The following is a 15,268-nucleotide window of genomic DNA, read 5'->3' on the forward strand; positions in this document are numbered from 1 at the left end:
TTTTAAAAAAATTTTACTAAGTCAACCCAAAGATTTCGAAAATTGAGTAAAACAAGGAAAATATATTTTTATTTTTGAATTTTTAATGATGAGAGAGAAAAATATAAAAATGACTCACCACATGAAAATTATGAATCAAGACACATGATGCATGCAAGAACACTATGAATGTCAAGATGAACACCAAGAACACTTTGAAGATCAAGATGAACATCAAGACTTATTTTTGAAAATTTTCAAGAAAAGAAAAACATGCAAGACACCAAACTTAGAAATTTTCAATGCTTAGACACTATGAATGCAAAAATGCATATGAGAAACAACAAAAGACACAAAACAAGAAAATATGGAGATTAAACAAGAAGACTTATCAAGAACAACTTGAAGATCATGAAGAACACATGCATGAAATTTCGAAAAAAAATGCAAAAGTTTTTAAAACATGCAATTGACACCAAACCTAAAAATTGACACTAGACTCAAACAAGAAACACAAAATATTTTTTATTTTTATGATTTTATTAATTTTTTTGGTTTTTTTTTGAAAATTTCTTTTTGGAAAAACGAAAATAAAATAAAAATTTTTTGAAAAGAAAATTACCTAATCTAAGCAACAAGATGAACCGTCAGTTGTCCAAACTCAAACAATCCCCGGCAACGGCACCAAAAACTTGGTGCACGAAATTGTGATCATCAACAATGGCGCCAATAGACTTGGAGCTCTCAAACGTGAATCACACTTTGTCACAACTTCGCACAACTAACCAGCAAGTGCACTAGGTCGTCCAAGTAATACCTTACGTGAGTAAGGGTCGATCCCACGGAGATTGTTGGTATGAAGCAAGCTATGGTTATTTTGTAAATCTTAGTTAGGCGGATTCAAATGGATATAATGGTTTTGAATATAAAGATAAATAAAGCATAAAATAGAGATAGAGATACTTATGTAAATCATTGGTGGGAATTTTAGATAAGTGTATGGAGATGCTTTGTTCCTGTTGAATCTCTGCTTTCCTACTGCCTTTATCCAATCCTTCATACTCCTTTCCATGGCAAGCTGTATGTTGGGTTTCACCGTTGTCAATGGCTACCTCCCGTCCTCTCAGTGAAAATGGTCCAAATGCTCTGTCACAGCACGGCTAATCATCTGTCGGTTCTCGATCATGTCGGAATAGAATCCAGTGATTCTTTTGCGTCTATCACTACGCCCAACACTCGCGAGTTTGAAGCTCGTCACAGTCATTCAATCCTTGAATCCTACTCGGAATACCACAGACAAGGTTTAGACTTTTTGGATTCTCAAGAATGCCGCCAATGGATTCTAGCTTATACCATGAAGATTCTGATTAAGGAATCCAAGAGATACACACTCTAGCTCTCGCTTGTAGAACAGAAGTGGTTGTTAGGCACGCGTTCATAAGGACGGATGATGATGAGTGTCACAGATCATCACATCCATCAGATTGAAGTATGAGTGATATCTTAGAACAAGAATAAGCACGAATTGAATAGAAAACAGTAGTACTTTGCATTAAAACTCGAGGTACAGCAGAGCTCCACACCTTAATCCATGGTGTGTAGAAACTCCACCGTTGAAAATACATAAATGATGGTCCAGGCATGGTCGAATGGCCAGCCTCCCCAAAATGGCATATGAAATCGAAAATAAGGGAAAAGAACCCCTAGTACAATAGTAAAAAGTTCTATTTATACTAAACTAGCTACTAAGGTTTACAGAAATAAGTAATTGATGTAGAAATCCACTTCCGGGGCCCACTTTGGTGTGTACTTGGGCTGAGCTTGAGCTTTACATGTGCAGAAGCTTCCCTTGGGGTTAAACGCCAAGTTGTAACGTGTTTTTGGCGTTTAACTCTGGTTTGTGACGTGTTTATGGCGTTTTACTCCAGAATGCAGTATCGGACTGGCGTTGAACGCCAATTTGCGTCATCTAAGCTCGAACAAAGTATGGATCATCATATATTTCTGGAAAGCCCTAGATGTCTACTTTCCAATGCAGTTGAGAGCGCGCAATTTGGAGTTTTGTAGCTCCAGAAAATCTATTTCGAGTGCTGAGAGGTCAGAATCCAACAGCATCAGCAGTCCTTTGTCAGCCTGAATCAGATTTTTGCTCAGGTCCCTTAATTTCAGCCAGAAAATACCTGAAATCACAGAAAAATATACAAACTCATAGTAAAGTCCAGAAATGTGAATTTTGCATAAAAACTAATGAAAACATCCCTAAAAGTAGCTAGATCCTACTAAAAACTACCTAAAAATAATGTCAAAAAGCGTATAAATTATCCGCTCATCAAAGATCCTCTATATCACACAAATTATGAAACAAAAGAGGAGCTAGACAATGAATGTTTAATGGAAGATGACAATGAAAAGTGTTATGAAGCACCCCAAGTTCCAACCTAGAGGACTCAACGTCAAGTTAGTGATGTTAAGAAGCATTTATTGGGAGACAATCCAACTATGGCTAGTTCTCTTTTTTTTTTTCTTTTTCATTCTATAGTTGCATTAATATTTTCTTCTTCTCCTTTTCTGCATGCATCTTTTAATTATGGTTTACATATTTTATTTTTTAAAAAAAAAAGGGCTGAACACCAGGCGTTCAAAAAGGACCCCCAGCGTCCATAAGCCAAGGGGAGGCCACACGCCTAGCGTCCCAAATGGAAGCCAAGCGTCTTCAAAGGCAGCCCTCTTTAATTAAGTTACAATAATTAGAGTTTATCTTATTCCTTTTTTTTCATACATGTATGATTCTATATATAACTTACACTTATTCTTAAAATTTTGTTAAACTCTAAATTTAGTATAAGTCCTTTTGTTTGGTGTTGGTAACACCATGAACCTATAGATAATGAAGAACAAGGATAGAGAAGGTAGTGAAGATCGGGTAAGATGAATTCTCTCTGGTGGTAAGTTAATTCTTTTCATTTTTCGTTCTTGTTTATGTTTTCCTTTATCTTCTTTCTTTTTGCATGCACGGTATTTTTTGTTTTTGTTCCTTTATTCAAAATGTTAAAACTTGTTTGTTCCTCCAATGATCACTTTGTAATGGAAGAGATCTTAATGAAAGAAATTGAATAATGAATTCAAAACAAAAGTGGTGGTGCTGAAGAATGTGTGATTACATTTGATGAACTTAAAATATTTGAATCTTGAGAAAACAAAAGGATAATATTCAAAAACAAGATTTAAAAAAGTATCATGAGAATTCAAATCAATTTCTTGAAGCAGAAAAAAAGTATGGAAAGATAAAAAATATCAAAGTTATAAGGCTCTAAGAACTAATGACTAGGGCCAGTTATTTGCCTGTGATGCTTGTATTTCAAGAAAAGATTTGGGCAAGTAAATCCAATGGGTGTTTTATCACTCGATAACTTGGGCCAACTAAATTGGGATTATCGATTTATAGCCCGCTTAATAAGTCGCCTTAAGACAAAACATTAAGAAGTCCAAAGAGACTCTGGGCATCGATGTCTGGATCAATAAAATTCTAGTTATGTGCTTGTGGTGTGATTGTATCAAGGAGAGAGTAATTAGATTCGAGGGGTATTTTATCACCCGGTAACTTGGGTCAACTGATCCGGAATTATCGATTGAAAGCCCATTAAAAGCTATCTTGTAATAGAACACTTAGAGTCAAAACCCTCAAAGATCTTTCCCCGAATTAAATGTTAAGTAACTGGCTTCAAGTCATATAAGTCCAAAAGAATTCTCATAATACAATTTGGATCTAAATTTTTGGAAATTTTCAAAACCTAAGTATGCAAGGTTAATCAAAGATAAGAAAAACTGAATGTAATCATAAGGACTATCATAAATCTCACTTTTTGAAATTTAAATTTTAAAAACTCTTCAATTCTTTTCAATTAAGATAAACTCTGTTTACTTTTTTTTTAGGACAAGCAAAGTTGTAAGTTTGATGTTGTAAAACCCGGTTAATTAACGGCTAATTAATCCATAAATGAGAATTTATTCTAGAAAGCCTAAAATGTGATTTTTATGGCTAAATGTGATAGAGGAGACTGAGACGAGAATTTTGGTACCAATTTTATGGAATTCGGACCAAGATTGGACCGAACGGGCCAAACCGGGCCAACCAGACCCAAAGTGGGCCCTTGGCCCAACATAACTAGACTAAAACCCTAGTTTTCAGCACTCTCTCTCCTCACAACACTCATTTCACGCTGAAAATTGAAGAGAGAGGAGGAAGAACACTCTCTCAAGTTCTTTCTCTCACTTGATCTTCAAACCACCATAACTTTTGATCTAGAGCTTCGATTGCCGCTCCGTTTGCGGCCACGCGTTCACCGCGGAGAGCTCTACAAAACCCATACAATTAATCTTGAGGTAAGCCACGTGTTTCTGTTCGAAATTCCAGCCCTTATTTTCGAGTTTCATGGGTAAAATGTTGAGATTTTGGGTTCTTTGATGTTATAGGACCCAACTCTCTTGAAGGAGAAGGTTAATCTTGTCTCCTTGGACCTTGGGTGTGGTAAGATTCTCAACCCTAATGTAATTTTGTGATTTTATGATGTTTGGGTTTTGAGATGTTGTGTATGGGTATGATGGTTGTGGCTTAGGTTGTGTATATGTGAATATTGGAGCTTGATTGGTGACTTTGAAAAGCTTGGAAAGGGTTTGGTGGTGAAAAATCTGTTCTTGGAGGTGTTGAGGCCTTGAGAGCTTGTGGATAAGTGGTTTGGAAGTGCTCCGGGGGAGCTTGGAAAAATCGGCTAAGGTATGGTTTCGGTTTCCCGTATCTAATATGTAATGTGGTAGGAAATACTTAGGCTAGAGGCCCTAAGATAGGCATTGAATTGTTGATGTTGTTGAATGATTGAGATATATGATGTGGTCATATATGTGATGATGATTATTGATGCCTTGGTGGTATGATGTATGAGAAATATGCATGTTGTGATATATGCTTGATGATTGGTTATGGTTGAATTGTGGGTTGAACCATGTTGATGGTGAGTATGATGTTGATTGTGTACCATAATGATTTATTGGAATTGGTGTTGTTGAGAATTGGCATGAGGAATAGTATATGATATGTCAATGTGTTTGAGTTTGAGCCACTTGGGTGAAGTGGGGTAAAATGATGAGATAGTGATTTTGGTAATTTGTGGTAATGTGTCAATGTGTGAGTTGAGGAGGCTTGATGTTGAATTTGATATATTTTGATTGATTTCAAAGAAAAGGGACGAAAATGGCATGTTTTGGTTGATTTTGAAAAGAGTTGAAAATTGTTTGTTTTGAAAATGGCATATTGTGGTTTTGTATGAAAATATGGTTTTTGGGCATCCTTTGACGGGACATAACTTGTACTACGGATCTCCATTTTGTACCAAATCTGTTTAGGAGTGAAATTGGATCCGGCATGTCCATACCGTTCGAAGAACGGGTGAAAAACGATTTAAAATGAGGAAGTTATGTCCGTTGGAAGATTGGGGTGTAAATCTGTGAAATTCTGCAGCTTTTAACTTAGAAAATTTTTAGCAGAATGACCCCTTGCGCGTGGGCGCACCTGGCGCGTACGCGCCGATCTTCCGAAAAGTGCCATCCACGCGTACGCGTGATGTGCGCGGGCGCGCCGATTGTGCTGCACCCAATGCCCAGCCATTTTCCAGAGAGTTATGCCAAAACTGTGCCAGTGTTGTGCCTGGGGCACGAGAACACCCGCGCGTACGCGTGGTTGGCGCGTGCGCGTCGATTGGCAAATTTGTAATCCACGCGTTAGCGTGCATGACGCTTGCGCGTCGATGAGTTTTGAGGCCATCCACGCGTGCGCGTGGAGTGCGCGTACGCGCGGCCCTGTTTTCATCCCAAAGTTGATTTTTGAGTTTTAAAAGCCAAATCTCATACTTCTAAGCCTCCGATCTCACCATTTATGTCTTAAATCATTATGACATGCCTAGCTATTAAAAAGGGGCTAGCGAATGAGGTAACTTGCGAGTGAAGCAAGGGAAAAATGAATGATCAATGAAGATCAAGATGATTATGTGAGATGCGGAGGATGGTGGTGGAAGTGCTTGTTATGCCATGGGCCGAAAGGCTGTAATTGTTAATGAAATGGCTGGTTATGGATTTAACCGTGAGCCGGAATAGCTGTGTATGCTATGAATATTGGCTGGTTTTGGATTTAACCGTGAGCCGGAATAGCTGTGTATGCTATGAATATTGGCTAGTTCTGGACTGAACCGTGAGCCGGATGGTTGATATGGATGTTGATCCATGGATGAGAATTCATGCATGTTTATGCTGAATTATTGATAATTGAAATTTGCACTTCCACTATCAGAGGCACGAGATCCCTGGGAGGAAGCAGTGGCTAGCCACCACGTGCTCCAGGTGGAGGCTCGAGACTCTGTTGACCCTATGTCGTAAGTGTGGCCGGGCACTGTGAAAGACCCGGATGAGCTCGCCCCCGAAATATTCACCAATGAGGGTGATGGATATGGATCATGTTTATGATCAAGTTTATAACGAGTATAACTCGAGTTGGGGATGCGCGACAGAGGGACAGTCCAATGGTTAGCGACCAGGACTTGTCGGGTTGGCTCTATAACCGACAAGATGATATCATCAGCCACTAGGGACAGGCATTCATCATATGCATACTATGTGAATTGTTTGAGATTGCCTATTTGACTGCATATTACTTGCTAATTGTCTAAATGTCTTAACTGCTCCTATTTGTATATTCTTTGTCTGATATAACTGTGTTTGCTATAATATACTCCTGCTGGTGGTTGGGAGGTTTGAAGGAATTGGAAAGGGAGTATTAGTTAGACTGAAGAATCTTTAGTCAGATACCCTTATATGGTTTAGCTTGTTTATAAGCTTTGATATTATCTGGAGGAAGTTCTAGGATTGCCTTTGGCTTTCCTCTATTATTATGTATTATATATGTGGAAGTTGTTACCATGCTGGGGACCTCTGGTTCTCACCCATGCGGATTTTGTGGTTTTCAGATGCAGGACGTGAGGTTTCTCGCTGAGGCATGCTGGAGACTTCTAGATTTGCGAAGATCCTTTGTTCTCGGGACTATGTTTTGGTTTATATGTTTCGCTTAGATACTTTTATCTCCATTAAATAATACAAACTGTGATGACTCCTCTTAGGGGAGATTTTGGAGAATAGGTTTTATGTATTTGTGTCCCTTTGGGTTTCCTTTGGGGTTTTCCTTATTTTATCATATGTATATATTGCTATGCTCGGACCGGTTATCTTCGCAGCCGGATCTTGAGTCTTGATATTCCTGTTTTTGACACTCCCTTGTGTATATATATAATCTCGCGTCGGTTTATCTTTGTTCGTTACGTTATCGATCGGAGTGTGCGCTTTTGAGTTGCGATTTTTGTTTATCCCTTTTTCTACAAAGGCTCCTAGTTATAATCAATCATTCATACTACTATACGTACTAAATTTTTATTTTTTTAGAGGTCGTAATACCTTGCCATCTCTGAATTATGACTTAAGCATAAGTCTCTGTATGGTAGGGTGTTACAGATGTTGTGATGACACGCATCTTAAATAGTTTTTAGGGTTCTTTTTCATTTGTTTTCTTAAATTTTCTTAGATATTTAATCAAATTTCTTATGTTTTCTAATGTAATTTCATAACTAATATAAAATTTGAAGTTGTGTTAGTATTATTGTATTTTTAGGAATTTTTGACTCAAAATAATAAAAAATTAAAGCCATTTTCGTAAGAAAACACTAAACTAGTTCAGGGACGGTCCAAACCAGGCCCAAGGAGCATAAGAACCGGACACCCAGCCTTCAGCATGGACGCCCGACAACCCACACGCACACGTCCAATGGCCCATTCCACACGCTCGGCTTCTGATCTACAAGCCCAACGTACCTTCTTTGCATCCAACACAAGCCCGGAATCTCCCCTCCAATTCGAGCCAAGCCCGACGTCCACCCCCCGCCCCCCATTTTCATACACATGCCCGGTGTGTCAATGACAAACCCAACGACCAAGTATCCCAAGTATCCCTAGAGGTGCAAATTTTCAGTATTTAATGCTTTAACACTTGACAAGGCCCAAATTCAGTCATCAAACCATTAGAAGCCTTAATCACATTCGAAGATTGAAGATTTTAAAAAGATTAGTTATCATTAATTCCTTCTAGAAATATAAAGATTTGGTTGTTAGGATTTATTTTTGGATTAGATTTGAATTCTTGTTTTGATTTAAACGTAAAAGTAGAAAGTTAGTTATCTTATCTTTTCAAGAGATAAGATTATGAGTAGTTTTGAATTTAAATTCTAGAACTTAGGTTATAAATAAGTGAATCTTGTTTATAGATAGAGCATCACCCATCCATCGGACACCTCTCTCATCAATAGGATTAGTTTCTTTCATGAGTCACTAAACCTCCTCCGTTGAAGGTTAGAAGCTTTGTTTAGTTTTAGGATTAATAATGTAAGTGTTTTCTTTATTTCAATTTATTCTTATTTATTTTTTCTAGATTGTGTTTTTTTATTCATCAATAAGGGTTAGAACTATTAGGAAATATTCTATATCTGTCTTAGATTCTAATTTTATATTTGGGAAAATTAATTTCGCAATTAGTTTAAAACTCATATCATAATCTTCACTTATCTAGATATAGTTTGAATATGTGACATATAATCTGGTTAGTGATAGTTCTTGAATGTTGTGCGGCTTAAAATCAAAATCGTTCTTCACCTCTTCTCTCAATTAATTGACTAAGGAATTGGCGATTAATTGAATTTAAAGAAATTAAATCACCAAGAGATTGGGGTTTGATTATAAATGATTTGCTGTGAAAATATTTTTGCGTAAATTAAATAAGAAAGCATAAGCATTGTTCTTCCAAGAATCAAACATCTCCGAAACCTTCAACATTCTCATCTATTGATTTTTGTCAACTTCAAGCATTCTCTGGATTCTCTTCTTCTGTTTCTTCTTTTCTACAAGATCCACAATCTAAAATCTAAGATTTGATCGATCTAATTAGATATTTAATTAGATGTTGCTTGCCTCAATCCGTGATTCATTAATGCTCGTGGGAACAATACCTACTTACCATGGTATTATTTGAATAATCTGGTGTACTTATTGATATCCGTGAGCTTTAATTTTCACTCATTAGTGACTCTAATCCTAATTATTTAAAATCTTATTTTTAAAAAAATTCAAAAATTTGTTTTTTAATAATTTTAAAATATTGTTCAAATTGACTATTACTCTAATTAGTTACTTCACAGGATTGGTATTTAAAATATATGTCAATTTTATCATTTTCTTAAAAAAATTCAGCAAAAAGTAATATACTATTTCTTTTTCCAACATTATCCTTGTATCTATGCAATATCATCACATCATCCCATCGACTTTCTTCCTCACTCTTCTCCACCAACCCACCTCTATCCTTGGAGAAAAAAGTCTAGAGGACTAATTTTATGTGCAATTAAGCTGCTAATTTTTTAAAAAGCAAATTTAAAAAAATAGTTTTACGCTAAAAAATACGTGTCCTCCTAACTCATTTCATCTCTCTTTTCCTCTTCTTTTGTCTCTCTTCTTCTTTTACTTTTTCTTTTTCTTTTTCTTCGGGTCTCTCCCTCCACGTCGTCTTTCCCTTCATGTTTCTTCTTCCTTCTCTCTGGATCACTTTTAAAAATTCTTGTACAATGATTTTAAATTATTTTTTTATTACGTTTCAGGTATTATCTTTTAAATTTTGAATATTTTTTTAAAATAATTTTGGATGTTTTTTTATTTAATTTTAAATAATTCTTTTATTATATTTTGGATGTTTCTTTTCTTTTAGTTTTGGATGTTTCTTTTTTAAAATAAAAAAACATCCAAAAAATAAAAAATAACAATCACCAACAAGGAATGTTTCTTTTTTTGTTTTGGATATTTCTTTCTTTCCGATAGTTATGTTTGAAAGAAGACGAACACGACGAAGAGGTTAACTACGTCAAGAGAGGCGCATAAAAAAAGGACAACGATGCAATAGATGGAAGTAAGGATATGGCGGAGAGAAGCGAACGCACGACAAAGAAAAGTAAGGGTACAGTGGAAGAAAGAACACACACAGCAGAAGGGAGCGCATGTATAATGGAGGAAAGCGCCACGGATAGAGGTTTTCTTTTTTGGAAAAAAAGATGTGAGAGAGGAAAGTGAAGTGATAAGGGTTTTAGATAGTTTTTATTTTTAACTGTGGTAGTAAAATTGACTTGACAGAGGGAATTACATGTCATTTTTAAAATGATAAAGATTTCTTTGTATCCCACCTAATAATTGATTGTAGTTGACTAGTAGTCTAATTAATTACCTAAAAGGTTTGACAAAAAAAATATAGATATACTTTTGATGGCCAAAAAATGTTTAAGAAAAAGGTAAATTTAAAATACAGTTTTAATAGAGGAATATTATATATATTATTTATATTTTTATATTTTTATATATCTATTTATTAAAGTGATTGATAAAAAATAAAAATATGATCATTTATACATAAAAGAAAAATATAAAAAAATATATAAATAAATATAAATATTATATGCATAATAAAAATCAACCATCAAACTCTTCTATCCTATATTTATATATCAATATATGAATTATTTAATTTATTTATTGTGTTTTATATTTTTATAGATTTTTTATTTTAATAAATAAATTAATTATAATAATCACCGAAATAAATAATTTTAAAAATATTTACTGAAATAAATATTCCTCTCTTGTAAACGAGATATATATCTTGTTAACACCGTAAACAAGATACATGTAATTTTTTTTAAAAAAAACTTTTGAAAATAATAAAAAATATTAATATTACCAATAATTCAAACTTTTAGCATGCAATTAGTACATAAAAAGGTTGGTATAAGAGATTAAAATGGATATATTTGATCAATTAGTACTCAAAGATTGATGGGATAGTGGGAAGAGAATTGAAATCTCTCACTATGCACGTGAGATATAACCGTTTCAATTCTTTCTCCACTATCCCATCAGTCTCCTAACAATTGACAAACGGTTATTTTTATTTTTCAAATTTAAATCAATTTAATTAGATCATAATTTAATTTAAAAAATTTTAAAATGGATATGTTTAATCAATTAGTACTCAAAAAGAGTACATAAAAAATTTTAGTTTAAATTATGATCCAATTAAATTTTATGTACTCAAAGAGATATAAAAAAGAGATATAAAACGGTTTCAATTCTCTTCCTACTATTCCATCAATTTTTTCTAACCATTGGCAAACGGTTATTTTTATTTTTCAAATTTAAATCAATTTAATTGGATCATAATTTAAACTAAAATTTGTATGTACTCTTTTTGAGTATTAATTGATCAAACATATTCATTTAAAAAAATTTTAAATTAAATTATGATCAAGTGGATTGATTTAAATTTGAAAAATAAAAATAACCATTTGTCCATTGTTAGGAGAGATTATGGTACAGTTGGGAGAGAATTGAAACGGTTATCTCTTGTGGATAGTGGGAGATAACGCGAGACAGTTTTAATACTCTTCTCATTGTCCCATCAACCTTTTTGAGTACTAATTGATCAAACATATCCATTTTAATCTCTTATACCAACCTTTTTAAGTTTGGATTATTGGTAATATTAGTATTTTTTATTTTTTTAAATTTTTTTTAAAATACATGTATCAGTGTAAACGAGTCTCTGTAAATGAGATCTATACAAAATTATCTCGATTTTTTTACTGAACATAACACAAAGAAAAAAAACCTAAGAAAAAGAGTAGTACTCCTCTCTAATAATAATGTCTAAATTATTAAGAGGCAGTAACCACTCTAGATACACCTACTTATTTAAAACAGCAGTTTTAGCCATTAAATCAGCCGCTCTGTTTGCTGTTCGTTGGATGAGCACTAAAGTAGCTGTTCTCTTTGATTTTGTCAAGCAGATCAGAGTCATTCCTAATCATGTTGGTTGTGCCTCGCGAAACAAGAAGAAGCGTATCAAGATTATCAGTTTCACATATGACCTCTTTGCACTCCCATTCCCAAGCCATAACAAGCCCTCTTCAAATAGCATGAAGCTCACAACAGAGAACACTAGAAAGAGGTATATCGGCAGAACAACCTTTTATCCAAATTTCTATGTTGTCTCTAATAATACATCCAAAGCCAGCTAATTGCTCATTTTCAAAAACGCTTGCATCGCAGTTCACTTTACAGACATTCATTGGAGGTGGTTCCCAATTATATTTCAAAGAAGAAGGAATAATGTGTTTTTGGTTGATAACAACATTAGAGAAATCTCGAGTTTAACTAAGTGAACAATTTTCTCCTTACTCCATGGATCATCTTGGTGGAAGATGTCATTGTTCCTATCCCTCCAAATCCACCAAAAGGCCGCTGCAAAGAGAAACTCATTTTTGTTGAGGTTAGAACGAATCCAAGACACAAAATCCAAACTAGAGTCCTCAGCGGTTATTCCCAAATTTAAGCTAGTCCAAATTTGACGAGCTTTTTGGCAAGTTTTAAAGCAGTGGTTAATATCCTCTAGAGCAAGATAATATCTCTGACAAAAATCAGAAGTAGAAAGACCTCTTTGAAATCGGTAACTAGTTGTGAGAACTCCGTTGTTGAGGTAAAGTCAGAGCAGACACTTTATCTTCTCCGGTATTCTCAAGCGCCAAAGCCAAAGCCAATTTTTATTATCATTCCAGCCAAATTTCTTTTTCAATAGCCATTCATACCCGCTTTTAGTCGAGTAGGTGAGAGTATTTGAGTTTGTCCAAAACCAACCTGTTTTATCTCCTTCCTGCTTGATAGGATCAAAGAGCATCAAATCAAGTTTAACTTCTTCCGGAATCATTGTGCAAAGAATATCCCACCGCCAATGCCCATGGTGTCAGACATCTTCTAACTTCAAGTGAGAATCAGAAATGTGCACAAAAGGAACCAAAGGAGCTAGCGTTCCACATGGTCGCCAAGCATGATACCAAAAGGATTGAGACATCCTGCTTTAGGAACAACTCAGGTGGCTTTCAAGGATCAGAGTACTCCCTTTTTTAAAGCATGGCACAAAAGGCAGTGTCCTATTTCGCTTCAAAACTCACCTACTGAAGCATTGTCAATGGATTCTCGAGTACAAAAAGAGCTTGATAAAGTTAGCGCAACAACAAACTTGGAGACCCAACCTCAACAGAAGAATGATGGTTCTGCGGTGCAAGTCCACAAGAAAACACTTGGAGACAGGAGTCCATCAACGTGAGGTAGAATGATTAAACATTCTAATTATTTAATTTATTTTTTATGGATTGTGACTATTTAAATTATCTCGTTTATACTGTAAACGAGATTATAAACGAGAGAAGAGAATGATATTTATTTCGGTAAATATTTTTTAAATTATTTATTTCAGTAATTATTATAATTTAATTTATTTATTAAAATAAAAAAAACCAATATGGGTGATCGACAAAAAAAATATGTAAACATCATCTTCTTTTGAGGACGAAGAACATAATTAAATTAAGAAAAGTCAAGCTTGAGTTAATAAGGCAAATTTTAAAACTAACAAGCCAGATCAGTTAGTTGAGATTCTTGAAGGTGAGTCTATTTTTTTTTAAATTATTTATTCCTTTTACATCAACTTTGGCTCCTATATGTTTCTCAAACTCAATCCCTCTCAAATTGATTCAATTAGAACAATCTAAAATCATACTGTGTGAACGGTATTCTGTTTAAAATTATCTAAGATATATAGTAACATAAAATTTGGTACACAGTAAGATAGAATTACGAACCAACATAACAAAAATAACTGGGAATGGGAAACATACATTCACTTTCAAACCCGAATTAACTTCCGAGAGAACTCCATGTTGAATTTTATTTTGCTTTACACAACAACCTACATATATAAAATAACAGAAATACTAGCAATGTAAAAGTTAATTAAGATTGAGAGTTCAATCTTGGTTATTGATGAAAACAGCGATGCGCTTAAGCAAGCTCTTAGCATTATCAGAATCAGGATTGAAGATGTGAAAGTCGTGATCCTCTCCTTCTGCCTCATATAACTCAGCTTTTCCTTTCCAAGCGCCATTATTGACCAGAGTCTTATGGTAAAGCTTCCCTCTCTCTTTCAATATATCTCTCTCTGCAACAATCACAAGCACGTTGTTGCAAACCACGCTTTCAAAACCAGGAGCTTCCTCCACAAACGGGTTGATAAATGGGTCATCGTTCCCTTTCTCAGAAGGGCACACCAATTCCCACCACTTATCCACCATCTTCTTCCTCTCTGGATCAGTAGCTTCCACACCAATGGGTTCCTTCCCCCAGAAATAAGGGTGGATCATGATGAGGCCGGGGATCTTGAAGAATTTCATGTTGCTGCTACCCGAAGAATGATGCAACTTTATGGCCATGAAGTGTGCGATGTTGGCACCTGCGCTATCACCTGCCAAGAACACGCGGTCAAAGTCAACGCTTTCCTTGAGCCATGTTTCGTGGCCTTCGAAAGAATGAGAAGCAGCCCATTGGATGGCATCCCAAGAATCATGGTAGGCGGCGGGGAGTGGGTGCTCAGGCGCCAGCCTGTAGTTGACGGAGAGGGCGACCACGTTGGCTTCAGAGACGAGGCGGTTGAGGGAGTTGTGGTAGAGAGGATCTGCGGGTGAAGAGATGCAGAAGGCTCCGCCATGGAAGTAGATGAGTAAAGGGAGCTTGGTGTGATTGTGATTAGTGTTGTTGGGACGGTAAAGCCTGGCAGTGACGGAGGTTTGTGGTTGGATGAGGATGTCTTTGGAGAGAACGTTGGTTTCGGGATCGAGGCCTGGAGGGGCTACTTGTGTGCCGGCGAGTCTCTCAACTGTACCGTCGCTGTGGATTCTTAGGTAAGGGGGCACCTCCATTGAGATTTCAGGGTTGCTCGGTGAATCCATTTCGAATCAGAGACAGAGAAAGCAAAAAGCTTTTTTCTGTTGTGTGGCCACTATTGACTATCCTGTCCACCTACAGCTTCTTTTTGGTGTGAATTGAGGGGTTGCCTTTTTGATATATTTCTAAGGTGTTTGCTAGGTTACGATACTTAGGATACTTTTAAAATATGGATAAGTAGTAACAAGTTATGTGGAATTTATTTTTTATATCAGTATTTAATTTTTTTTAAATATATATTATATCACCATTTTTATTAATACATTTTTTTAATTAAATAAAAATAAAAATATATTTTTATTTAATTTTATAAAAAGTCTTAAACATT

At 35.3% G+C, this 15,268-nt stretch overlaps 1 protein-coding gene across 1 annotated transcript; it reads right to left on the reverse strand.

Moving 5' to 3' along the window:
• Window positions 1-13,733: 13,733 nt before the first annotated feature.
• Window positions 13,734-15,060, reverse strand: LOC130946727 (probable carboxylesterase 2). The gene has a single exon (XM_057875568.1). The coding sequence runs from the start codon at window positions 14,943-14,945 to the stop codon at window positions 13,968-13,970; it is 978 nt and encodes a 325-aa protein (XP_057731551.1). The 5' UTR covers window positions 14,946-15,060; the 3' UTR covers window positions 13,734-13,967.
• Window positions 15,061-15,268: the final 208 nt, after the last annotated feature.

The sequence above is a fragment of the Arachis stenosperma genome, chromosome 8 (genome assembly GCF_014773155.1).
Source record: "Arachis stenosperma cultivar V10309 chromosome 8, arast.V10309.gnm1.PFL2, whole genome shotgun sequence".
NCBI classification, from domain to species: Eukaryota; Viridiplantae; Streptophyta; class Magnoliopsida; order Fabales; family Fabaceae; genus Arachis; species Arachis stenosperma.

Bases quoted from the DNA above. Each gene is read 5' to 3' on its own strand.
- LOC130946727 (XM_057875568.1), bottom strand. From the start codon at position 14,945: ATGGATTCACCGAGCAACCCTGAAATCTCAATGGAGGTGCCCCCTTAC.